This window comes from Aptenodytes patagonicus, chromosome 2, assembly GCF_965638725.1.
Source record: "Aptenodytes patagonicus chromosome 2, bAptPat1.pri.cur, whole genome shotgun sequence".
Classification (NCBI taxonomy): Eukaryota; Metazoa; Chordata; class Aves; order Sphenisciformes; family Spheniscidae; genus Aptenodytes; species Aptenodytes patagonicus.
The window spans coordinates 392106-418129 of NC_134950.1; the positions used below are offsets into that span (position 1 = coordinate 392106).

The window sequence follows — 26024 nt, forward strand, 5'->3', positions numbered from 1 at the left end:
TGCTACCATCCCCAGAGTCCCATGTGCCTGGTGCTGACACAACTGGGGCCATGTGTGCCTGGTGCTGGGCATACAGTGTCCCATAAGCCTGGTCCCAGGTGCTGCCACCCCTGGTGCCCTGTGTCCCTTGTACCACCCTTCCCCGTGCCCAGCATGCCACATGCCCAGTGTCCTGTGCAGCCCTCTCCCTGCTATGGCCCATGTCCCCTGTGTCCCATGTCCTCCTGTATGCTGCCCTCCCCCCTGTGCCATGTGTCCCTTAAGCCACCAGTGCCCCACATGCCTGCTGTCCCATGTGCCCCTTGTGCTGGGGATGCTAGGTGTCCTGTGTGTCCAGTGTACTCTGTGCCTGGTGCTGCCTATTGTCCTACATGTCCAGTGTTGTGGGTACTCAAGTGTCCCATGTGCCTGGTGCAGGGGGTGCCTGGTGTCCCATGTGCTGCCACCCCCAGAGGCCCTGGTGTTCTGAGTGCTGGCACAACTGGGGCCATGTGTGCCCAGTGCTGGGTGTGCAGTGTACCATATGCCTGGTGCCCTGTGTCCTGTCTCCCATGTGTGCTGCTGTCCCTGGTGTCCTGTGCCCTGTGTGCAGTGTCCCTGTGTGCTGTCATCTGTGGTGCCATTGTATCCTGTGTCCCCTGCGTGCCCTGTGTGCCCTGCCATTCCTGGTGCCGTGTGTGCCCTGTGTCCCCTGTGTGCTGCCATTCCTGGGGCCGTGTGTGCCCTGTGTCCCCTGTGTGCTGCCGTTCCTGGGGCCGTGTGTGCCCTGTGTCCCCTGTGTGCTGCCGTTCCTGGTGCCGTGTGTGCCCTGTGTCCCCTGTGCGCTGCCGTTCCTGGTGCCGTGTGTGCCCTGTGTCCCCTGTGCGCTGCCGTTCCTGGTGCCGTGTGTGCCCTGTGTCCCCTGTGCGCTGCCGTTCCTGGTGCCGTGTGTGCCCTGTGTCCCCTGTGCGCTGCCATTCCTGGTGCCGTGTGTGCCCTGTGTCCCCTGTGCCCTGCCATTCCTGGTGCCGTGTGTGCCCTGTGTCCCCTGTGCGCTGCCATTCCTGGGGCCGTGTGTGCCCTGTGTCCCCTGTGTGCTGCCGTTCCTGGTGCCGTGTGTGCCCTGTGTCCCCTGTGCGCTGCCATTCCTGGGGCCGTGTGTGCCCTGTGTCCCCTGTGCGCTGCCGTTCCTGGTGCCGTGTGTGCCCTGTGTCCCCTGTGCGCTGCCGTTCCTGGTGCCGTGTGTGCCCTGTGTCCCCTGTGTGCTGCCATTCCTGGGGCCGTGTGTGCCCTGTGTCCCCTGTGCGCTGCCGTTCCTGGTGCCGTGTGTGCCCTGTGTCCCCTGTGCGCTGCCGTTCCTGGTGCCGTGTGTGCCCTGTGTCCCCTGCGTGCTGCCATCCCCAGTGTCCCTCGTACCCGCTCCCGGTGCCCGGCAGCCCCCCACATCCCGGCTGCCCCCCCTCCCCGCTGCGCCCCCCCCCCCCCCCCCCCCCCCCCCGGGCTCACCCGTGTCCCCGACGTCCCCCCCCCCCCCCTCCCACGGCCCCGCGTGCCACCCACCTCCCCGCCCTGTCCCGTCCCTGTTCCCGCCGCTCCCAGGCTGCTCCGCGGTGGCGCGGCCGGGCCATGGCGCCGCTGACGGACTTTTACCACCTCACGATGGCCTACGGGCACTGGCGGGCCGGGCGGCACCGCGTCCCCGCCGCCGCCGAGCTCTTCTTCCGCCGCGGGCCCTTCCGCGGCGCCTTCGCGCTGGGCGCCGGCCTGGCCGAGGGCCTGCGCTGCCTCCGCGCCTTCCGCTTCTCCGCCGCCGGTGCGTGGGGCTAGGGGGGACCGGGAGGGAGGGCGGGAGTCCTTCAGGGGGACCTGGGGGACAGGGGACCTATGGTGGGGGACAGGGACAGCCCCCAGGGGGGGCTTAAGGGGGATGGGGACATCTCTTAGGGGGACAGGGGGACCCCTCAGGGGGACCTGGGGGGGGGGACAGCCCTCAGAGGGACCAGGAGACCCCCCCTCCGGGGGACCTGGTGTGGACAGGGACATCCCTCAGAGTGACAGGGACAGCCCTTACAGGGACCCGGGGGGCGGGACAAGGACAGCCCTTACAGGGACCCGGGGTGGGACAGATGGACTTGGGGAGTCAGGGGCATCCCTCAGAGGGACCTGAGGGACAGGGGGACCCTTCAGGGGGACCCTTCAGGGGGACCTGGGGGGGGGGGGAACAGGGACAGCCCACAGAGGGACGTGGAGGAGACAGGGACGTCCCTCAGAGGGACCTGAGGGACAGGGGGACTTTTCAGCGGGAATTGGTGGGTTGGTGGGGGCAAGGACATCCCTTATGGGGAGAGTGGGACACCTCAGGGAACAGGGACATCCCTCAGAGGGACCTGGGGGACAGGGGCACCCTTCAGGGGGACATGGCAGGGGGGGACGGACATTGACAGCCCTCAGGGAAACTTGGGGGACACTGGGACACCCTCCAGGAGGACAGTGCTCCCATGTGTCCCCTCAGAGGGGACTTGGGGGGCCCTGGTGCCTTCCAAGGGCTGGGGACACCCCTGCCCACGAGCTGTCACCTGCCCCTGGCATGGGGGGGGGTTTCACTCCCTCCAGCCTGACCTGTGCCATGAGACTGCGGCTCGGGGCACCACCCACCCTGGTTCCCGCTGAGCTCTGTCCCTGCAGACGTCGCCTACCTGCGCTCCATCCTGCCCAGCACCACGGAGGACGCCTTCTTCGATTACCTGGCCACCCTGGACACCTCGGAGGTGACCGTCTCTGCTGTGCCAGAGGGCTCTGTCGTCTTCGCCAGGGTGGGATGCACTCAGTACCCCCCCCGTGCTTCAGAGGGGCTTTGGGGCCTGTTGGCTCCCATGTCTGTGGGGAGGATGGGAATGTCACTGCCCAGCTGTCCCCGCAGGTCCCGTTCCTGCAGGTGAAGGGGCCACTGCTGGTGGTGCAGCTGCTGGAGAGCACATTGTTGTGCCTGGTCAACTACGCCAGGTAGGGACATGTCCTGCTCTGGTCCCCCAGCCGCTGGGGACCACATCTGTCTCTGCTGTGCCAAACCCTCCGAGTCCTGCGGCAGTCCCTGCCGCCTTCCCGCACATTGGCTGCGGTCGAGCGGAGAGGGTCCCGGAGCCCACCCGCCCTTGGCTGTGCGCTGGCTCCATGCTCAGCCTGGCTTGGTGTGGCCTGTCCCTTCCTCTCCCAGCCTGGTAGCCACGAACGCCGCTCGCTTCCGACTCCTTGCTGGCCCGGACGTGAAGCTGGTGGAGATGGGGCTCCGTCGTGCTCAGGGGCCGGACGGTGCCCTTTCAGCCTCCAAGTACTCCTATATCGGGGGTGAGTGCTGCCCCATGGCACCCCACGGCACTGCGGCCATGCCGTCACCCATGTCCCCCTCCCCGTCTCTCCTCGCAGGCTTCGACTACACCAGTAACGTCCTGGCAGGGAAGCTCTACGGTATCCCGGTGCGCGGCACCATCGCCCACTCCTTCATCGTGTCTTTCACCTCGCTGGAGGAGGTGCAGCTCCGGGTGAGCGTTACTGTGGGCAGGGGATGGGGATGGGATGCTCTGCCCGTGGCTGCGCTCCTGGCGCTGTGGAGGATGCCACAAAGTGTGCAACGCCCGTGTCCCCTGGGCAGAAGCTGCCACCGCTGGCAGGAGGAGAGCCAGTGGATCTCCTGGCCCTGGCTGAGTCGTGGCTGCAGCGGGTGTGTGAGCTGCTGCAGACCCCCCCTGAGAAGGCGAACCGGGGTGAGCTGGCTGCCTTCACGTCCTACGCCATTGCCTTCCCACGGAACTTCCAGGGGCTGCTGGACACGTACTGCGTCAGGAGGTGAGGACACCAGGTCCCGCCACGGCTTTGCCACCATGGCAGAGGGGATGGATGTGTCTCTCCTGCTCAGTGGCCTTGAAGGAGGGACATTTCCACGTGGCAGCATCCCCGTGTTTCGCTGTTGCGTGATGCAGAGCTTGGACCCGCTGCTGGACCTGCCCTGGGTCCCTGTCCCACCAGGCAAGGGACACTAATCCTCTCCTCGCCCATGCCAGGAGTGGCTTGCCAAACTTCTGTGCCGTGGCACTGGCCCTGCACCAGCTGGGATACCAGGCTATCGGGGTGCGTCTGGACAGCGGGGACCTGGCCCAGCAGTCCAAGGAGGTCCGCCGAGTGCTCCGAGCCTGCGGTGCTCAGTGAGTCCTCCACCAAGCCTGGGTTGGCTGCCACCAGTCCCCGGCTTCCCCACCTTGGGCACCCAGCACCTCGTCCTGCCAGGGCGGGAGCCCTTGCTGCTCAGGGGGGTGCTGCGAGCAGAGCCAGGGGTTCCCCCCAAACCCTTGCTCACTCCCCCACCCCTCTCCAGCTTCCAGGTGCCCTGGTTTGAGACCATCCCCATCGCCGTCAGCAACGACATCAGCGAGCAGAGCCTGGAGGAGTTCAGCCGGGAGGTGAGGTAGCTGCTGTCAGGGCTGGGACATCACCTTGGCTTTCGCTGGCGCCACTGAGGTTTGGGGTGCGTGGGATGGACATGAGAGTCACCTGGGACTTTCTCCCTGGGTGAGAACAGGGAAGAGTTTCTAGGCTGGAAAAAAAATGGCTTTTGGGTGGGACAGACAGACAGACACCAGGCACTTTCAGGCAGAGCATCCTCTGACCTGCCCCGTGGCTCTGGTTTTGGCATGGGCTTAAAAATCAGTGGCAGGGCTGAGCTGTTGATGGCCGCTGTCTTCTCTGCCGCACCAGGGGAGCGAGATTGACATGATCGGCGTCGGGACGAACCTGGTGACATGTCCCCTGCAGCCGTCGCTGGGCTGCATTTACAAGGTAGGGGTGACAGCTCTCTGCCCTGCTTGGCTTGTGGGGTATGGGGCTCCCTGGCTTCTCCCAGGCTTCGCCCAGCTGGGGCCAAGTAGCAAAGGGGGCTCTGGCCCTAAGGGACGCTGCTGCGAGGCCAACATCATCAAATCACAGAAGGGTTTGGGTTGGAAGGGACCTTCAAAGATCATCTAGTCCAACCCCTCTGCCATGGGCAGGGACATCTTCCACTAGATCAGGTTGCTCAGAGCCCCATCCAACCTGACCTTGAATGCTTCCAGGGATGGGGCATCCACCACCTCTCTGGGCAACCTGGTCCAGTGTCTCACCACCCTCAGCGTAAAGAATGTCTTCCTTATGTCCAGTCTAACCCTATCCTCCTTCAGTTTAAAACCGTTGCCCCTTGTCCTGTCACTACAGGCCTCGGTAAAAAGTCTCTCTCCATCTTTCTTATAAGTCCCCTTTAAATATTGAAAGGCTGCAAGAAGGTCTCCCCGGAGCCTTCTCTTCTCCAGGCTGAACAACCCCAACTCTCCCAGCCTTTCCCCACAGCAGAGCTGTTCCAGCCCTTGGATCATTTTCTGTAGCCTCCTCTGAACCCGCTCCAACAGGTCCGTGTCTGTCTCGGACTGAGGACCCCAGAGCTGGACGCAGTGCTCCAGGGGGGTCTCAGCAGAGCACAGTAGAGGGACAGAATCCCCTCCCTCGACCTGCTGGCCACGCTGCTTTGGATGCAGCCCAGGATACGGTTGGCCTTCTGGGCTGCGAGCGCACATTGCCGGCTCATGTCCAGCTTTTCATCCACCAGTACCCCCAAGTCCTTCTCGGCAGGGCTGCTCTCAATCCCTTCATCCCCCAATCTGTATTGATACCGGGGATTGCCCCGACCTGGGTGCAGAACCTTGCACTTGGCCTTGTTGAGATTCGCATGGGCCCACTCCTCCAGCCTGTCCAGGTCCCTCTGGATGGCATCCCTTCCCTCAGGGGGATCAACCGCACCACTCAGCTTAGTGTCATCTGCAAACTTGCTGAGGGCGCACTCAATCCCACCATCCGTGTCCTCCTTCTTGGAAGTCACGGTCATGAGACTGGTGTAACGAGAAGCTTGCAGGCAGGAGGAGGCAGAATGTCCAACATTGGGGTGGTTTGAGGTGGTTTTAATGATTTATTCAGCTGGTTTGTATGGGTGGCCTCTCCACCATGTGGGGACACACATAGAGGGGACAGAGCGCAGCATGGTCCCCAGCACCGGCATGAGCTGGTGCGTGTGACAAAAATAAGGTGCCCATCCCCATAATCTCCTTCTACAGCTGGTGGAGGTCAATGGCTCCCCATGCCTGAAACTCACAGAAGACGAGGAGAAGATGACGATCCCAGGGAGTAAGACAATCTATCGGCTCTATGACGCTGCTGGTGAGTTGGGACACCCTGGCCATGGTGCTGCCCTGTTGACCCGTGTTCCCCTCCTGCTCCAGAACCCCGTCCCCGGTGTCCTGCTGGCCCCCCTAACCTGGCATCCCTGCAGGTCACCCCTTCATGGACCTCATGGCCCTGGAGGAGGAACCCTCACCCAGTGCGGGGCAGGAGCTGGTGGTCCATGTCCTGGGGAGGCTTGGCGAGGCCAGCAAGGTCGTGCCCACCACCGTGGAGCCCCTCCATCGCACGTACTTCAGAGATGGCCAGGTCAGGGGCGGCTCTGCCTTCTGGTGCTGGGGTGTCCTCCTCACCATGTTGGGTGAAGGACCGAGCCAGGGTGGTGGTGTCTTGGCAGTAATGGCAGAATCAAAGGGTTAAACCCCAGCGTTTCCTTCCATCGGAGATGTCCCCTGTCGCAACAACCCAGGTGCCACCCTGGACATGGTGGCATCAGAGTCCAGCCTGGAGCTGACTCGTTGGGGATTGGGGCTGGATAGCCAGCACCCCACACGAAGATGGTCATGCATCTCCATCCCACAGATGTGTGAGCCGCTGCCCGGCCTGCCGGAGGTGAAGAGCCACGCGCAGGCATCCCTCAGCCTGCTCAACCCTGCTCACCGACGCCTTCATGAACCACAGCCCTACCCGGTATGTCCGCCACTTGCCGGGCACCATCGGTACACACTCAGGTCCCGGTGGCCTGAGCATACCAGCGTGGCTCCACCACGGAGCTGCAGTGGTGCATGGATCTGGGGCTGCAGTCCCCTCTGGGGAGTGCATGCTCACTGTCCCCTCTCGCTCCCGTGCCAGGTGGCCGTGTCAGAGAGGCTGCACTGCCTCCTCGCCGAGCTGCGGCAGGCCAGCCAGTGAGTGGGTCCCCGCTTGCCCCCCACCCTGTGCCAGCCCATGCCAGGCACAGCCCCTGCCTGGGGCCGGCTCTTCCTCCGCGCTCTTTTGAAGACCAGGTGACTAATTGGGAATTAATGGTTCTAATAACGTTGCTGCTGTGTGGTGCTGATCCAAGGACCCCGCAGGAACTGGAAGTGCTCCCTGGGGTCGCAGTAGCAAAGCTGGGCACAGAGGGATGGGGCAGGCAGAGCTGGGAGGCAGCTGCCCCCGTGTCCTCTGGAAGTGACGGTCCTTCCCTGTCCGCCTTGGTGGCCCTGCCAGCCCTGCACCTTCTGCCATGGCAGTCCTGCTTTGGTGGTCCTGCCAAACCCTGCGGCTGCACTGCCTGCCTCAGTGGCCTTACCAGCCCTGTACCTTCAGTGGTGGCAGCCCATGCTGAAGCTCCTCAGTGGCACTAGAGACCAAGCCGTGAGTGCACAGGAAGGGGTCCACCACGGGAAGAGCCAGCCCGTCCCCCAACCCCCTGTCCTGTGGGACACCTGTGGCAGATGTACTTTGCGCTCCCTATTCTAGGCTTTGGCTCTGTGGCCGCATTTGTATCTCTTTTCATTTTGTATGCAATTCCCTGGGGGGGTGGAGGCCGGCTCCAGGTTGACGCCTGCACTCTCTAACCTGCTGTTCACAGAGGAAGCGGGGCACTAATCCCCGCCGTTAACTTCATCTTAAGCAAAAAAACTAAAATAAAGGCCTTTACCCACGACAGCTACGGCCACACAGCGTGGCTGCCCTGGTCCTTCAAAACACTTGTTGCCTTCAGCTTGAATGTTTAATTTGACGTACTTCACTTCATGGTTTATGACTGAAGAAAGTTGGAATGAAAAAGCAAGTGCTGACCCATGAGAGCACCTGGGAGTGGCCCCAGCAGGTGCCTCACAGCCCGTTTGTGGCATCCTATGACCCTAATTCCAGCACAAACCCCTTTGTAGCTCCACTGGTGGTAGGTCTCGTGCCCAGGCAGTGACTGTTTCAAGGCTTTATCAAAACAGGGACATGAAAAGTTGTTGCACAGAAAGGAAAAAAATCCACGCCTATTTTCTCTAATCCTGCCCAAATCGGTAACAGGGAGATAGTAAATCCTTTCCCCTGAGCTTGTAAAATGTACAGACCCAGAATTGAGCCACCCAGTGAGGCAGGGCAAGAGGGAAATCCCCAGCGAGATGCACCTGCACATCCCCAGGCACCAACCCTCTGCCTGCGTTGCACACCCTCCGGGGAACAGCCACCGTTTAGATCTTTGCAGCACATGTTGAAGAAAAAAAAAATTACAAGAGCTTAACGCACAAGGCCCGATGGTCTCTTGTTTCTAAAAAACCCAACATGCTGGACCACCCTGTTGCAATGCTCCAGCTGTGGGCACTGTGTCACACTTAGCATTTTAAGAGGGGGGAAAAAACCTCCAGGAAAACCAAGAGCAAGTTGCTATTAAAGCTTATTTTTTTTTTTTTAAGAGCAGAAGCACCAGAGATATAAGAGCCCAAACCCCGCAGCGTACCTGAATAGAGATTGTCCTGAGTTCTTAGCAGAGAAGGAGTGAAGAGCAACTTTTAAGTAGGCAAAGACAGCAGTATCCCCCAGCCCCTCAGCCCTCTCCACGGCCAGAGGATCAGCCAGAGGTCAGCGAGTCAGTTCACACGCAGGAGCAGGGTAAACCCAGCCTCAGGCTGATCCCTTGCTAGATCTGCCACCATCTCTCCTACCCCTAAACAGACTCTTCAACCGCTGGTGCTTTGGCTTTGCCTAGGACCATTTTGAGTATCTCCAAGGATGGCGACTCCCCCACCTCTCTGGGCAACCTGTGCCAGGGCTTGTCACCCTCACGGTGAAGAAGTGTTTCTTCACCGTGAAGTGAAGCGTGGTCAATACACCGTGAAGTGTTTCTTCAGAGGGAACCTCCCGTGTTTCAGTTTGTGCCCGTGGCCTCTGGTCCTGGCACTGGGCACCATGGAGAAGATCCTGGCACCATCCTCTTTGCACCCTCCCTTCAGGTGTTTATAGACATTGATAAGGTGGCCCCTGAGCCTTCTCTTCTCCAGGCTGAACAGTCCCAGCTCTCTCAGCCTTTCCTCCCAGGAGAGATGCTCCAGTCCCTTCATCATCTTCGTGGCCCTTTGTTGGATTCTCTTCGTCTCTCTTGTATGGGGGGAAGCTCAAAACCAGATCCAGTACTCCAGGTGTGGCCTTACCAGTGCTGAGCAGATGGCAAGGATCCCCTCCCTTGCCCTGCTGACACCACTTTGAATGCAGCCCAGGACATTGTTCACCTTCTCTACCACGAGGACACATTGCTGCCTCGCAGTCAACTTGGTGTTGAGGTCCCAGTGCTCAGCAAGGACAGCTGGAAGCTGAATTGATATTAACTGTGTGTTAACAATCTGGGTTCATTACACACCAACCGTCCTTTGTAGCCACCACATACAGAAACAAGACACACCAGAAAGCCGATACAGCCATCAAGCTGTTGAGGTCCCACCAAAAAAGATCTAAACCACCTGTATCGCGTGGCCCAAGCCAAAAGGACCGATACGAAGCTACAGGCTGCACATCACGATTACTGCACCCTGCGTTAAAGAGGAAAAAAAGAGGAGGAGGGAGATTACAGCTGCACATCTGGGGTTCCTGGATTCATCCCTCAAGGTTTTGGTGCCCTGTCAGTGCAATCCGGAATCTGGGCAACCCAGTTCATAGCACTGACTCCCATAACAGTTTCCCACTGCCATAACAGCATGTGCTTAATGGCAGAGAACCCCCAGTTTGCAAATTTAAGTTATTTAACTTAAGGAGTACCAGTTCCCACCCAGAGACCCTGAACCTTACTGCAGTCACAGCAGAAAATCCAAGAGTGCTCATTTTTTCCTTTTTTGCCGTTGGAATTCTGCTGTTGGTCTTTGGCACAGATCTCAAAAGTGGATGCAAAGATGGGACAGAAGGTGCTAAAAGTGAGGTCAAAACACCCGATCATGTAGCAATAGCGCAGACTTTGCAAAAAAGAGGAAGCATAACGAGCTCACATGCTGTTCCTCTGCTCCATCTTTCTTCCAGTTTTGTTCTTACAAAAATACATATTTTTAAAGCGTATTTGCAGCTCAAGACATCCAATTAATCTCGTGGTTGAAAATAAGGGATGGTGGGTAAAAGTGCCAGAGTATTAGCGCTGGATAAGGGAAGCGCAGACAATTTGGGGACCCAGCTTTAGGTGTGGGGTCACATCCCAGACCTCAAGAAAAACCCTCAGCCTGTCCCATCTCTTAACCACACCGGTGCAGCTCACACCTCCTGGTTTTCTCACTCCACAAGTCCATGTGAGGAAGTCTTACGCAGGGCGAGGCTGTGGTTTTCTTGTGCAATTTGCAAACCGGAGGATAACTGCTCACGTTTTGATTAGATGCTGGTCCTCAGCTTTGGAGGGAAGGGCTGGCAGGGAGAAGAGGATGTTGGGGAGGACTCTGAGGTAGGGCAGAGCCGTAGAGTGCCTGGGGAGGAAGGAGGGTGGAAAGGCAAGGTAGGAAATGAGAGTGAATTTGAGTGTAAATAATTCAGAGTCCAGGTCTGCCGGAAGTACAAACTATCACTCGGTAAGGCCAGGTACAGGATTTAACAAAGCCAGACAGGCTGACGTGGATAGCTTGATACCAGACACTGGAAGAGGTAAGAGGAGACAGAAGTGCAAGCTCGGTGTACCCAGACCCGGCTGCTTTCACCGATTACGAGCTGCAGGGTTGATCCAAGCTCACGTTTCCAACGCCTCACTGTTCTGTGGCACCAGGCCAAAGCAGTGTCATTTGTAAAGCGCCATCTTCTTGCTCTGGTACATGTACATGTAGGCATCGCAGAAGAGGCGCTTGGCCACTCCATCCATGTCCCGGGGTTGCTCCAGGGCCAGCACAGCCAGTGGCAAGTCCAGGTATTTGGCAACTTCAGGGCACAGCGTTACCATGGGAATGTTGAAGCCGTTTTCATCACCTAACCCAGAAAGAAGGAGAAGAGTCCAAACCAGGTCCCAAGGGACGAGTACCTACAGCTCAAGCAGATACCATCACACTCGACAGTAACGTAGTGCCTTAGCTGAGAGATCGGGAGGCCAGCAACAAAGTGGGGAAGGACAGGAGAACGGTCCTCGCCCACACGCACCCAGTCCCAGCTGGCTTGACAGGTCCCCTGTTTGAACACAGCCAGAGGATGAAAGCACTAGGAGGGGAACTCACACGTGCTTGGCCTGGCCATACTCTTCTCTGGGGTCTGCTTAAATGGTCGCTGTTGGAAGCAGGGTCCAGAGAGAGCCTAAATCGTGTAGGGGGCTTCAGAAGAAAAGCTGGACCGACCAGCACCTACGCAACGAGCGTTGCAGACCTTTGCAGCTGCCCACCGCGCTGCACCCGGCTGCGATCAAAGCTCTGAGCCCACCACCATGTCCTCACCATGCCTGTCAGCCATGCTGTCGAAGAACATCCAGTGTTCGTTCTCAGGGCCGTATTTCACAAAGGAGACGTAATGACTGGTCTCGATGCAGAGCACTGCGAAGAGCTCCATCTTCTCGCGAGGGACCTGCTGGCTGCCCCGGGGGCTCCGGCTGTGAAACTCTTCCGGGATGTGCAGCCTAGTTGGCTTGTGCGTTTTGCGTCGGTAGTGGGAGTGAACCTGAGGAGAGATGACGGGGTGGCATTGCTGAGCGGGCAGAACTGAACCTGGCCTGCCAGAAAGAGGAGCGTGCCGGGGTCAGACCCCCAGTTTATTCCCCACTGATCTGACTCCCATGGTCCCTGCATGCCAGGGAATGGCATTGTGTCAACAGGCTGGCAGCAAGAAGCCGAGACGGGAGCCTGCCACCCTCCAAGAAAGGCCAGAAAGCTGTAGGAATGCTCCTGGTGAGACAGCGTGGTCGGCCCAGCACTCAGTCTGTGCAGGATCAGTGCTTATTTAGGCTCCATGTAAGCAGAGGGTTCAATAATGTGTGGCACCTAACCCCGCTCATGTGGCTGATGCAGGCAGTGGGACTGATGCTCAGGAAAGGGCCACTCTGTGCCCAACGTGAATGGCTGCAGGGACAGCAAGGGAAACGCGGGTATTTTGGGGGGGTTCAATCTGCTGTCAGCCACCAAGGCAGATTTCGTGAGCAGCCAAAGAAAATGAATACCTGTCTGGAGCAGGAGCTGCAGAACTGCTTCAGGCCCGTAGCTGCGAATACCTTGTCTTTGAAACACTCCGAACACTCCAGGGTGGCGACATCGCCGCACACGCAGCACTCCCTGGGACCTGCAGGGGTAACAGGGGTGAGAGGATGCGTATTCTCCAGATCTCCCCTGAAATCCAACTTGTCCTGCCAAAACTGGTGTTCAGGGAAGAAGAATCACACCATGATCCCACCTTACATCTGCTCACAACCCAGAGAGGCGAGACCTGTCACCTGGTTGCTCACAGTCCCAGCCGGCAGCTTTACCATTGCCCAACAACTTACTGTCAAGCAGCAGATCTGTTATATCCAGCTCCAAGGAAGGAATGATTTTACTGAACATTTTATATTCCTTCCCAAAACGTGGCATTTGGATAATGAAGCAAGATGGGATCTGGAAAAAGAAAGGCAAATGAGTCACCCTGCCAGAAGGGACAAGCCTCAGAGACTCTTCTCTCCATATTGCTGCTGGGAGTAAAGACATTCTGCTCCGGTTATTCACAGAACAAAATGGCAACAGGGAAAGCACAGCCCTCTGCCCAGGTCACGCTAAGACTCCCCAAGACCTCTCTCTTGTGGCTGTATCCTGCTTCTTTGCAGTGTTGGATATAAGACATACTAGACCAACTGCAGACTCACTGGCAGGCGCAGGTACGTTGGAGGAAGCAAGAAAGAGGCAGCAGATAGCAGCGTAGGCGGAAGGTAGCTGGGCTCACCTCCACTAGCTTCAGATCAGAGGACAGGAAGGAGTGTTCCACTAACTGCTGCACGTCGGGAACCACCAGATCCTCCTGTTTGTCCATAAATATCTGGTAACAGTAACAGTCCTGCTCCTTCTGGCCTTCTGACCTGCAAGGAGTGGTCACGGGACTTGTTTATGTGGTGCCACAAACATCTGAGCTCCCAAAAGACATATCAGTTTTGTCTTGCAAGAGCTTCTGGGCTCAAGGCACCAAGGGCTGCTTGGTGCAACACTGACACGAGCACTTTTTCCACCCAGAAACATTAAATACGTGCCGTGAGAGGAGGATACAAGTACCATCTTCAGTCTCATCATCCCTCCACGGCATCACATCTTGCTCCTACGAGCAAAACTCAGTTTCCCCTCGCCAATGTAAACATTAAAAGACATTTCAATATTTTTTAAAATCAACTGCACTATGGCACAATCAGCAAGCTCCTTCTCAGATGAAAGGTCTATTTATAACTGCACATCCAAAAGCCAGAGAGCAAAACTCGGTGCATTCAAAAGGTAAGTTGCGTGCAGAAGATCTCCCACAACCCCTACATCCCTGGGCGAGCAGAGAAAGGATTTCCTTCAGATGACCCTCTGCAGGGGAGCTGCAGTACAGTCGTCTTTGTGCTCAGCCTTTCCGAGTACTCCACAACCTACAGCTTGACTGATGTCTCAACAAAGGAGCACAGCAACTGAACAATCCCCTTCTATGCTCCTGAACAGCACAGTTATTTTTGGCTTCCTTCAGCCTCTCATCCTCTTTGTAGAGTCCTGAAAAACTGGGACTGCATCCACGGACTGCCTGTTTGAGAAGCTGCAGGACCTGAGCCAGCTTGACAGCCTGGACACATCCCAAATGCATCCAAAGGCTGTCGGATACTGCTGGCTCTGCACTGAAGTTGGACACTACGTTTCTCAAATCACTGCTGGCTCTTCCTAAGGATGAGCAAGGTTTTTATCATCAGTTGCTGAAGGTGGCACCTCCAGGGAGAGTTTAGAAGTGTCTTCTCCTGGATGCGTCACCTGGGACAAGATCACAACAAGCAAGATCACACGGAGAGCAGAGAGGAGCTGCGCACAACTCACTGAGCTGTGCCTCCAAAGCCTCGATGAAAAGGTGCAAGCAACACCCGGTGATCGTGAGGTGGATAACTAATGAGCCTGGCCTGGATAAATTGTACGGCTTGGATATGGAAACTTACTGCAGCTTCAAGAGTGGCTCTATTCCCAGGATCTGATGCATGATGAGATTGAGGAACTCCTCAGGATCTGGAAGGTCAGAGAAAAGCATGGGTCACACCATACCAGGAACGCCGCCTTGCCGCACCTCCATCCAGAAGGCAAAAGCTGCCAGATAAACATGAGCCAGCATTTCATGAACCTGGAATCTCCTCTTTTACTCTAGGTAAGGGGACAATTGGGCTAAAAGCTAAGAGCACTTGGTTAATGCATAAATCCTAGGGTGAGCATGAAAAAAAGCAAACCAGCCCTCAGATACCGCACTCTTACAAGCCGGGCCATCACAGCAACACTATCTCAGAGACCTTAACGGACAGTTACTGCTAACACCAAAAGTATAAACTCAAAGTGAAATCGGGGACAGCTACGGAAATTCAAGAAACTGAACAGTTAAACTATCCCTAGCTAAAATAAATACACAATAGTACAACACACAAGTGCTGTTCACTGACAAGATACCTGCTGTTTCTGGAGGAATCAATGCCACTTGTTTAGTATCCAGGTACTTAGAGGTTGTTGCAGTGATGTGTGGCATTGGTGTAATCCGTTTCCTTGTTGTAAACTACATGGGGCCTTGCTGTGCATGGATGGGAACGTGGTGATCGCAAACAGAGATTGGTGGGTTTCAGCTGTAGGTGTTTTCTGTCTTATTTTAACCAGACTACAGTCTTCGAGGAATCTCAAATAACTTACCAGAACTCAAAGACTAGTCGGTCTTGGCAAAATGATAAATCAAGCTGGATTCTAGCAGGGACATCAGGGATGGACTTATCAGGGTATAACTCAAAGTATAAAGGACAAGGAAATTTCCCTTGTTTAAGTTCTGTTCACACAGATCTTCCTCTCCCCTCCTGGCAACAGCTGCCACCAGGTAGAGACCCAGCAATTCCTATCTTTGCATCAGACTTCAGGACAAATTTCACTGGAAAAGAGTTTTAAAAGCCGAAAGTATTTTACATGTGCATTTTTTACATAAACGAACAGCACAGCAGGCATATTAATACACGTGCCTGGGAGAAGCATACAATTTAAGTTGTCAGCCTGGTGCCTGGATGAGGCGGCGCAGAGCGAAGCAGCCCGGGGAAGGCCCCAGAGAACGCATTACCTTTCTCAGCGTTGGTAAAGCTTGAACACTGGCCCTTTTCAGTTAGCTGCTCCCTAAGGTGCATCACACTCCTAGCCCTGACGAAGCCAGTCCTAGAAACAAGAAGCAGCTGCAGACAATCTCGCCAGTGTATTTAAATCATAGAATCATTGAATAGTTTGGGTTGGAAGGGACTTTTAAAGATTACCTAGTCCAACCCCCCTGCCACGGGCAGGGACATCTCCCACTAGATCAGGTTGCTCAGAGCCCCGTCCAACCTGACCTTGAACAGTTCCAGTGACGGAACATCCACAGCTTCTCTGGGCAACCTGGTCCAGTGTCTCACCACCCTCATCGTAATACATTTCTTCCTTATCTCCAATCTAAAGCTACCCTCTTCCAGTTTAAAACCGTTGCCCCTTGTCCTGTCACTACAGACCTTGGTAAAAAGTCTGTCCCCATCTTTCTTAGAAGCCCCCTTTAAATATTGAAAGGCTGCAAGAAGGTCTCCCTGGAGCCTTCTCTTCTCCAGGCTGAAAAACCCCAACTCTCCCAGCCTTTTTCCACAGCAGAGCTGTTCCAGCCCTCGGACCATTTCCATGTCCCTCCTCTGGACCCGCTCCAACAGGTCCGTGTCTTTCTTGGACTGAGGACCCCAGAGCTGGACGCAGTGCTCCAGGGGGGTCTCAGCAGAGCACAGTAGAGGGACAGAATCCCCTCCCTCGACCTGCTGGCCACGCTGCTTTGGATGCAGCCCAAGATACGGTTGGCTTTCTGGGCTGCGAGCGCACATTGCCGGCTCATGTCCAACTTCTCATCCCCAAGTCCTTCTCTGCAGGGCTGCTCTCAATCAAATCTCAGCACCACAGAGCGCCCCAGGGTTGTGTTTCTGCAGCCAGTGCCAGGACACTGGTCCTCAAGGAAGATGCTAATGTCTTATGTTGAATCAGCTCTCCGTGCCTCTCTTCCACACCTCTCTAGGGAAGATGAGGAAAGAACCTGGTATCTTTGATACAAATTCCAGAGAATTTAGTTCTCATGCCATGGTCTACCCTCATCCAGCCTGGCATTGCATACTGCCTTTAGGACTAACTGCTGATGAAAGCAATGCCATTGCTTCAACAGCTCCAGGGTACCTCCACAGAGGTGGTCTCAACCCCACGAATCCCCCTTTCATCCCTTCACTGAGAACTACAGCTCACAAGGCTTCCTTCTGAGCAGGAGAGACTCATGCACATGCAGTAGGGGTCATGACAGCCTCGCAACCTGGGGAAGGGAACAACTGGAAGAGAAACCTGATATGAAGACCTTCGGACGTGGCTGGCAGGAGAAACCCTCCAGGTAACCCTTTCCCTCAGTGACAGGTACCATCTGGCAGGGCAGCAGAGAAGGTATGAAGGCAGATGGACGATTTCCAGGATTCCCACATACTATACTCACTTTCGAAGGGGATTAACAATCTCATCCCGCAGAATGCTCTGGACATTCCTGTCACACAGTGGGAAGGGCTTGAAGAGCATGGAGTCCAGCGCAGACGTACAGGAGAAGAGGCTGTGAAAAGAGCGTGTGTAAGCCTGATGGGTTTGCAGCAATAGTTAGAACCAAATCGTCGTGCCTGGTGAATTGGTGGCTTTTATTTTCAACAGTCCATGCATGCAATTACAGAAAGGTGAGTGACAGCACGTCTCCGCAGTGAGATAAACCACATCTGGTTTAATGAACACTGGTAGTAAGCAAGGAAACAGCAGAGAGAGAATGAAATCTCATACTTTGCAGCCAAAACTGCTCATGGGGGGGGGGGCGGGGGGCACCACTGAGTCTTTTCGTCTCCAAACAGTGCTGTACAGTGAAGCTGGGACCTCCTGGGCAGTTTCTTTGAAATGTTTCCAGCCATTACCTCCAGTGACAGAGTCGGCACGGTCCAAGTCCAGAGAGCTACGATCTCTCACCGCCCTGCATGACAGACACACGGGTACCTCAGGTACTCACGAGGGGGACTTCAGGGCCTGAGAACCTACCAGATTAGGAAGGAGATCAAAAAGCAGCAAGCGTCAAGGCTGCGTCTCCACACAAGTTATATTCTGCTCTATACTGGGTAAATTTCCAGCCACCTTGGAAGTCCAGGGAAGTGCTGCAGTTTAGGGCTTTGCCCAATTGAAAAAGTACTCATTTAATGAAATGGCACCACCCAAGCAGGTCCTTACCTGAAGAGAGCTGCGTCCATATAGCAGGAATTACAGTGGCCTTGAATCCCCTTCATCCGCCCTCGCAGGACACGCACTGCTGCCTCGTTCCTGAGGGGAGGAAAACTGTCTGGAGCCTGTGGAAGAACTTCCTGCCCTCCTGCAAGAGAAGCAACAGAAGCAACTCCCTTTAGCTTCACACCTCGTCTGGGTCAGCTCTGCCCTTCCCCGATGCCCCAGGGGTCTGCTCCGCTCAGAAGTCAGCACCACGCTCTCCTGCGCTGTTCCTGCTGGGACTCAACCGTGCTGGGATGAAGACTCTTCTCTTTAGTAATTCATCTACTGGAAACGGAGACAAAACCAAACCATCTCTTCTTCACCAGAGACATGCCCTAGCAATCCATACCGCCTCTGCCATCGTTATGCCAAGTACAACGAAGACAAAAAGAGCTACAAACAAGCTGGTGCTGTGTTATACGCAAGCTTGGGATCTCTCTGTTGAAAGACCCGCGACCCCAGCACCAAGGGGACAAGCAGGCAACTGTGCTTTAGTAGCCTCATCCCGCTGGCCTGTCGTCTCCTTAAGCTTCAAAGGTGGCTTTCTCAATCCCGTCTTTTCTGGTTTCTTCAGCATTGTCCCCTTGTAATTCAATCCCCTCTCTTCAGCATGTCCTTAAGACGTTCTTCCTTGTCCCTACTCCCAGTTTTTGGGCAGTCCCTACAAGAATCCTGTCTTCTCATTTACAGTGATCTCATTTACAGTTTCTAAACGGCTAGTTGACACTGTCTTCTCTCCCCTGGAGGAATTCCTTCCTGTTCAAATGAAAATACTGACCTGTTCTTCCCCGCATCTTCTCGTGAATGTCTTATCGTCACAGGAAGCTCTACATTAAAATTGATTTAATCCTCTCTCCCTTTCCAAGCACCTTCTTATTTCTCAGTCCCCAGGTGCAACACGGTTATCACCTGACATCCTGGCCATGGGCCTGAGTTACCCTCTCCGATTCTCCACAGCCACGTGCTTGGTCTACGTTCGCATAACATTTAAGATACGGTAGCTAGGCCAGGCCCTATCGCTAAAACACTTGTCCACATTCAAATCTCAATTACGCAAGACCTTTTCTTCTGCCCTGAAAACCACGGGCAGAAGAGCCCTGCCTTGCTTGCAGCATTCACAATGCCTTGCAGAGACTGTCGCTCTGGACTTCTATCCTCTGTTACCCCCCAACATTTCCTGCCAGCTTCCCCTTCTCCAACACATCCATGCCACCGAGGCCTCATTTTTAGAGCCACCCACAATCTGTTGCCCTATATTCAATGCCCTAGTCTACGTTATCCCTGTATTAAATTATTTACCATCTCTCACACTTGTGGGGCATTCCCTATAAATACCACCGTGGCAACCTCAGCATCCTTAAAACTGACGTCTTTTGGAACACTCAGAGAAAGTGAAGAATATTAAACCACTGATTAAGACACCGCGCATGAGGCTTCTCCGAAGCGTGCCTTGTCCCAGCACGGCACTGTCTCCCCTCTCCCCAGAGAACTTACTGTAATCCACGAGGCTCAGGTCACTGTTGCGCGAACACTGGAAGCGAACGTCGGGCTGGCAGGACTGCAGCTTCACGAAGAGGCCGCGCTTCGGAGCGCAGTGGAAGTAGTATTTACCCAGCCATTCGCCAGCAGTGACCCCCTTATCTTCATCCTGGGAAAAGAGCGTTGAGGAGTAACATGAGAGCAGGCTTTCCACGAACGAGGTGCAATCCCCCATATGGCCATTTAACGTCCTAAGTGCTGCGTACAAGTTTGGTCCCATTTTGCTGGCTGTTTTCATTTATTCTGCTTAGGTTTTGAACCTATTGACGCCGCTTGTAAGATTCATGATTATTCCGTCCCACGTTCCAGTAACATCGCTCTTGAAGAAAGCAAACCATTACAAACCTCGTAATCATGCCGCAGGCTCTCCTCCCCAGTCTAAGGGAGGGCACAATTGTTTGCTTGCCCTCACAGTTCACACTCTGACACGTCAGGGGCCCAGGTCAAGCTGTGAGATAGGCAGCCACAAGCTGAACGTCTTCAAAAGAGAAGAGCGACCAAGACCTGCCCGTTCTGATATACAGTCTCACAGGAGGAAATATTTTGCTCCTTACCAGTTCAACTCCTGCCATTTTGTGCTTAATTTGGGGCAGGTAGCCCAACCAGCGGATGATTCCCGAAACCTGGTTTCCCTTGTCCAAGGTGATCTGGACCATGGAGTTCACCTCCAGGGATGAATTCCCACTTTCACACTCCTCACCGCTCTCGCTTATCTCTCGTTTCATTTGGCTTGGGTGTGCCAAGCCCACGTCGGGCTCGAACGGTGAAAATAAACCTAGTGGGCAATACAAAGTGTCAGGTGAGGTAGGAAGTCGACACCTAATGACAGACACCGCTGGATCTCACCTAATACCAGGTCTGATTTGAAATTATAGACCACACGGGCAAGCATCAAGCTGAGCACCAGAGACACAAGGTGTAATTCTCGGGACGTATTTCAGGGATATGGCCAAGCTGGTCTAACAGGCTGAGAGGGGATGATCCTGCTCCTTGTTTCCCTGCTCAAGGCTCTCGCTGGCCCTGGAGCTAATCCAGCCCTTCACAGAGCCATTTCAGGCTACCGAAAAGGCAGCAGGGGGGTTATTTCCAAATTATTTTTCTGCCTTTAGTGAGATGAATCAACTCAGTGAAGAGTCTAATGACGGCTCCCCTCGGGCTGGCCGTGACAGCTGCACGGTGTCTTTTGACGGCAACAGAGAGATTCCACTCATTTCTTGTCTTGTCCAACGACTCACACCATCGCTGCTGGCATCTGTGCCTTTCTGAGTTTGTCTGGCATCAGGATAAGGCTCCTGCTCCACCTTCTACAGCTAAATTAAAGACTCTTTAACCAGTGGTGCCTTCTCCCCTAGGAAATACTTCTGCACTGCAATCAGACTCTCTCTTCTTCTTCCTGATAAATGGGGAGACTCAGCTTTAGCCGCCTAATGCAGAGAACCAGAACTCGCGACTTTTCTATGGACCTTCTCTGCCTCCTGAATGACTTAGGTTGGGACTAGCCAAAGCTTTTGTTGGACTTTCGGCTCATCGGTACCCTGCAGAGAAGAAATAAATGCTAAATCCCCAGGAACGTACACAGGGCAGACACATCTGATGATAACCTACTTTGCAAGCTTTCCTTCACAACAGAGTCCATAGGGATTTCTCTGAAAATGTCAGTTGTTCCTTCTTCTTCCTGAAAGGAGAGAAAATTCTATCAGCTAAATGCTTTATCAGACATAGGGCATTCCTGGAATACAAACCAATTTTTCAAACAGGCCTGGAAAGTTTGCATGTAACCTCGTGTCCCTTTTGGACATTCCTTCCACTTCTTTTAACGTCCCACCGTAACACAGTTTTTAAAAAAATCCCCCAAACCCAAGAAAAGGCAGCAAGACTGCTCTTACCGGGCAAACTTTAACGAACCACTGCGTTCCCTCCCTGTAAACTGCCATCGCTATTCCTTTTGTGAGGACCTCATCCACGTAGAAGCTAACCGCATCTCCCACTTTCACAGGAACCCCCTCCTCCGTGTCCGGTTTTGGCTTCTGTTTCACGTAGTCGTCATCCGGCACGGGAGTAAACTGGACTCTGCTAAACGGCAGGAAGATCCCGCAGTTCCGCTTACACTTGAAATACTCTGTGCCGTGATAAGATCCATCGCTGCGCCCTCTGTTTTCACCCTCGCCCTGAAAACACACCAGAAAGGGACGTTACGTACGCAAACATAAAGGGAAAATAAGCAACTTACTTTCTTGGCCACTTTACCTGTAACTCCACCCCGAAGAAGAACGGAGACAGCACAGCCGACGTGTTTTTGTAAATGCTCCCGATGTAGCGGATGATACCAGGGAAATGTTGCCGGTCGACCTCCACCATCACTTTTTGGCCTGGCACGGCCCGCAGAGCTGCTTCGAGGCTCAGCCTCTCCAAGAAGTAGTTCAAACGTTCGTTGTGGCTGCTGACGGCCAGGAGGAAGACGGCCATCTCCTCGCGCACAGGCTGAAGGATTTCTACGTTTATCGTGACAGTGGAGCTGTCATCCAGCATGATGACTTTCAAGAAGCAAGCCGGGGGCCTGTCATCGGAGAAGTTGCGCAGGTAGCTTCTCTCGCTGCAGAAGCACATGTTCCCAGCTTGGAAGTACTTGCTGCCATAGGCACAGTCTTCTGTCAGGATGTAATAGCAGTTTCCGTCCCCCGCTGAAGGCAGGAGGCTGGTCATCGTCATTCCCCTGGGTTGCGAGAAAGGAGGGAGTCACACCAGTGAAGATACACGCACGATATCACAGGATCTCAGGAGAATTCAGGTTGGAAGAGGTCTCGAGCCCAACCCCGCGCTCAAAGCGGGTTGCTCGAAGCCTCACCCAGTTGAGTTTTGAGCATCTCCAACGACGGAGATCCCACAGCCTCCCTGGTCCCTCGTTCCACTGTTTGATCACCCTCACGGTGGAAAAGAAAAAATTCCATCTAACCAAGGTTTTCGACGTTCCTGCTAGTCCCTGTTGCCTCCTCTCCTCTCACTGTGCATCCATGTGGGACAAGTCCGGCCCTGTCTTCTCTACTAAACCCTCCCAGTAAGAAGTTGCAGAGAGCAGCATCTCATCTCTCCTGTTCTCTACAACACTCTACAGCCAGAACGGCCTCGTTAAATTCCACCTCCTGCTTTCTTTTTGTACTTACTTGCAGGAGTGGGGCAAAGGCTAAATTCGGCCTTTCGAAAATTCTCTCAAAAGGGAGTTCTAGTCTGTGACTACAGCTCTTCGATGTTGTATTAAAGCACGTTAATATTCAAAACATACGCAAAGCACAGCACCTACCGCATCACTACGCTGAGGCACTAAAGATCACCATCTTTCAAAACAAATATATTGAAGAAATACAAATATCTGGAACCAGAAGTACATTTCTGCAGTTAAATTCTAGTTAAATTCTAGTTAAATTCTAGTTAAATTCTAGTTAAATTCTAGTTAAATTCTAGTTAAATTCTAGTTAAATTCTAGTTAAATTCTAGTTAAAAAGTTTTCATGCGGTTTACCCCTCCGCATCTCACTTTTGACACCACCACGCACAGCTAGGACCCAGGCTTTTTGTTGCAACATTAAAAAAAGGGGTGAATATAGAAACTTATTCCGGCAGGGTGGACAGAACTGGTTGGCCCAACCTGGCCAATACAGAGAAAATAAGAGACGTGCCCGTTTCTAGGCCATGGAGGGAATTAAGGAAGACAAAAAGATGTCTCCACTATGGGCTACCTGGTAGAAGTTTCTTAAAACTTGGAAGTGGAGAGAGGAAGAATCGAGCAGATGCAATTAAGGGAAGTAGAACCACGCTCGGGGCATTGCGGCAGGAAGCACAAATGCAGCTGTTTGCAAGAACAGTAAACGGGTGGGTTGGGAGGAAAACATAGGCAGAGCTCGAACAGAAAGGCTGCGCAGAGCTTAGCAAGGAGGAAGGCAGCGTTACTGGGGACTTCACTGGAGATTAACATCAAGAGAGCTCATTTTTTTAAAGAATTAGGAAAAGATAAATCACTGCGTGCGCTGGGGGGAAAAAAAAAAAAAATCACCCGGTGCCTGACCAGATTCTGGAGCTTTCCTTGCGTTTGGGCTCATCGTGGCAGCTTCCTACAAGAGCCGTCTCCCTTTCACTCTTATTTTTTAACCTTAGCGGGCGGGAAGGTGGCTCGGAGACCTGATCCAAATGCTGCTGTACTGGTTTTGGGCAACGCTCGTTCGCTGCGGCTGAAGGTCACCTCGAAGGCACGGGGCACTGCGGGGGTACAGGGGAGCGGCCGTGCCAGGGCGAGCCCCCCTGCTTTGCAATAAGGGCAGGCTGTGGAAGCGGCAGAAATCCCGTGGCGCGCAGCAGTTCCCTTATTTCCCATCCACGCAACTCACTGCTGACGCTTGGTAACTCTGCCGGCGGAAAAAAGGCTTGAAATTCTGTGATTTTTAAAGGACAGACTGAAAGAATAACATTCTGTGTGCCAAACCGCCCCGATTCAATCTTCCATTTTCAGGACCACAGCTTTATTTTGCTTTTTTTTCTTTAAAAAAACCCTTTTCTCTCCACAAGGAATACAATTAACCCTCACTGCGCTTTAAGTGCTGCCAAAAGAGGAAAACCAGAGCGAAACATTTTTCTCATAAAAAGCCAAGAATAAACCGTTTTCCTCATCAAAGCCAAGAATAAACTATCTCTTTAACAACAGAATATGCACAATTCCCTCCCAGGTTAAGAGAAATAAAAGCACATTCAGGCCAACGTGCGATATTTGGGCTTGCGGCGTTTTAAACGGCGCCGAAACCTGACGGATGACGCCGAGGGGAACCTGGAAAGCGCCAGAGAATTAAAATTAAAGCGACATTAAAGCAGTAAATGGAGGCTGGGGTGAGGGAGGGCTCTCCAGGGGCCTGCCCCTGAGGTACCGGGGGGCGGGGGGGGGGGCACGGCGGCGTCCCCACAGGGCAGGCCCGGCTGAGAGGGCCCCGCGGGGGGAAGGCTCCGCTGCGGGGCGATGGCCGAGGAGGGGAGGCCGGGGGAGGGGGGGGGATCGGGGGGGGGATCCCGGCGCGGCCCCCCCGACCCCCCCCGCTCTCACCGTCTCCCGCCGCCGCCCCGGCCCCGCTCTTCCGCGTCAGGGGAGGCCACCACAGAGCCGCGGGGAGCGCGGCCCAGAGCGGCGCCGCCACGCGCCGGCGCTTCCGGCCCTCCTCTCTGCCGCCGGCTTGCCAGCCAATAGGAAGAGGAGGGAGAAGGGGGGGGTGGAGGGGCAAGGCAGATAGCCAATGACGGGGAGAGGGCGGGTCTCGCGGCTGCACCGCCCCGCCCCCTGTTGTGGGGGGGGAGGGTCTCCGCCGGCTGCGGCCGGGCTGCGGCCGGTGCGCGGTGCCGCCGTGGCCCCGTCTCCTCTGTTCCGTGTCCTGTGGCCCCGTGTCCCCAGGGCCCTGCGTCCCCTAGTCCTCCTGTGTCCCCAGAGCCCTGTGTCCCTGCCTCCCCATAGCCGTGTGTCTCCGTGGCCCAGTGTCCCCACGGCCCCATGTCGCGTGTCCCCATAGCCCTGTCGCGTGGCCCCGTGGCCCTGTGTCCCCGTGGCCCCGTAGCTGTGTGTGCCCATAGCTCTGTGTCCCCACAGCTGCGTGTCCCCATGGCCGTGTGTCCCCGTGTCCCCATAGTTCCTGCGTCCCCATAGCTGTATGTCCCCATGGCCCTGTGTCCCCATAGCCGTGTGTCCCCATAGCCCTGTCCCCAGAGCCCTGTGACCCTGCTTCCCCATAGCTGCGTGTCCCCATGGCCCTGTGTCGCCGTGTCCCCAGAGCCCTGTTCCCATAGCCCTGTGACCCTGCTTCCCCATAGCTGCGTGTCCCCATGGCCCTGTGTCCCTGTGTCCCCATAGCCCTGTTCCCATAGCCCTGTGACCCTGCTTCCCCATAGCTGCGTGTCCCCATGGCCCTGTGTCCCCGTGTCCCCATAGTTCCTGCGTCCCCATAGCTGTATGTCCCCATGGCCCTGTGTCCCCATAGCCGTGTGTCCCCATAGCCCTGTTCCCAGAGCCCTGTGACCCTGCTTCCCCATAGCTGCGTGTCCCCATGGCCCTGTGTCGCCGTGTCCCCAGAGCCCTGTGTCCCCAGAGCCCTGTGACCCTGCTTCCCCATAGCTGCGTGTCCCCATGGCCCTGTGTCCCCGTGTCCCCAGAGCCCTGTGTCCCCAGAGCCCTGTGACCCTGCTTCCCCATAGCTGCGTGTCCCCATGGCCCTGTGTCCCCGTGTCCCCATAGTTCCTGCGTCCCCATAGCTGTATGTCCCCATGGCCCTGTGTCCCCATAGCCGTGTGTCCCCATAGCCCTGTCCCCAGAGCCCTGTGACCCTGCTTCCCCATAGCTGCGTGTCCCCATGGCCCTGTGTCGCCGTGTCCCCAGAGCCCTGTGTCCCCAGAGCCCTGTGACCCTGCTTCCCCATAGCTGCGTGTCCCCATGGCCCTGTGTCCCCGTGTCCCCAGAGCCCTGTGTCCCCAGAGCCCTGTGACCCTGCTTCCCCATAGCTGCGTGTCCCCATGGCCCTGTGTCCCCGTGTCCCCATAGTTCCTGCATCCCCATAGCTGTATGTCCCCATGGCCCTGTGTCCCCATAGCCGTGTGTCCCCATAGCCCTGTTCCCATAGCCCTGTGACCCTGCTTCCCCATAGCTGCGTGTCCCCATGGCCCTGTGTCCCCGTGTCCCCAGAGCCCTGTGTCCCCAGAGCCCTGTGACCCTGCTTCCCCATAGCTGCGTGTCCCCATGGCCCTGTGTCCCCGTGTCCCCAGAGCCCTGTGTCCCCAGAGCCCTGTGACCCTGCTTCCCCATAGCTGCGTGTCCCCATGGCCCTGTGTCCCCGTGTCCCCATAGTTCCTGCGTCCCCATAGCTGTATGTCCCCA

General features: G+C 55.5%; 2 protein-coding genes across 2 annotated transcripts; one reads left to right on the plus strand and one right to left on the minus strand.

Annotated features, from left to right (window-relative positions):
* Nucleotides 1-1585: 1585 nt before the first annotated feature.
* Nucleotides 1586-7868, plus strand: NAPRT (nicotinate phosphoribosyltransferase). The gene is made up of 13 exons (XM_076328981.1): nt 1586-1792; nt 2665-2792; nt 2900-2982; nt 3194-3324; nt 3403-3518; nt 3629-3822; nt 4038-4178; nt 4349-4433; nt 4729-4809; nt 6111-6213; nt 6326-6483; nt 6757-6864; nt 7027-7868. Exons 1-13 carry the CDS (start codon nt 1606-1608, stop codon nt 7084-7086), a joined length of 1575 nt encoding a protein of 524 aa, XP_076185096.1. The 5' UTR covers nt 1586-1605; the 3' UTR covers nt 7087-7868.
* A 2804-nt stretch (nt 7869-10672) lies between these two features.
* LOC143156073 (ubiquitin carboxyl-terminal hydrolase CYLD-like) lies at nt 10673-24275 on the minus strand. The gene is made up of 15 exons (XM_076328980.1): nt 24213-24275; nt 21378-21843; nt 21017-21298; nt 20736-20805; nt 19685-19905; nt 19086-19239; nt 17556-17694; nt 16792-16902; nt 15373-15464; nt 14231-14297; nt 13009-13141; nt 12578-12686; nt 12257-12375; nt 11541-11760; nt 10673-11085 (listed from the first exon to the last, which is right to left on the minus strand). Exons 2-15 carry the CDS (start codon nt 21837-21839, stop codon nt 10901-10903), a joined length of 2364 nt encoding a protein of 787 aa, XP_076185095.1. The 5' UTR covers nt 21840-21843; nt 24213-24275; the 3' UTR covers nt 10673-10900.
* Nucleotides 24276-26024: the final 1749 nt, after the last annotated feature.

What these genes read in the sequence shown, in the direction of transcription:
- NAPRT (XM_076328981.1), top strand. Translation starts at nt 1,606, where the DNA reads ATGGCGCCGCTGACGGACTTTTACCACCTCACGATGGCCTACGGGCAC. An exon ending in TGCCTGGTCAACTACGCCAG is followed by an intron (nt 2,983 to 3,193) that starts GTAGGGACATGT and finishes TTCCTCTCCCAG; the next exon opens with CCTGGTAGCCACGAACGCCG. An exon ending in ATGAACCACAGCCCTACCCG is followed by an intron (nt 6,865 to 7,026) that starts GTATGTCCGCCA and finishes CTCCCGTGCCAG; the next exon opens with GTGGCCGTGTCAGAGAGGCT.
- LOC143156073 (XM_076328980.1), bottom strand. Translation starts at nt 21,839, where the DNA reads ATGACGATGACCAGCCTCCTGCCTTCAGCGGGGGACGGAAACTGCTAT. An exon ending in CTTTACCAACGCTGAGAAAG is followed by an intron (nt 14,298 to 15,372) that starts GTAATGCGTTCT and finishes CTGACCTTCCAG; the next exon opens with ATCCTGAGGAGTTCCTCAAT. An exon ending in AACAGATCTGCTGCTTGACA is followed by an intron (nt 12,376 to 12,577) that starts GTAAGTTGTTGG and finishes TTACCCCTGCAG; the next exon opens with GTCCCAGGGAGTGCTGCGTG.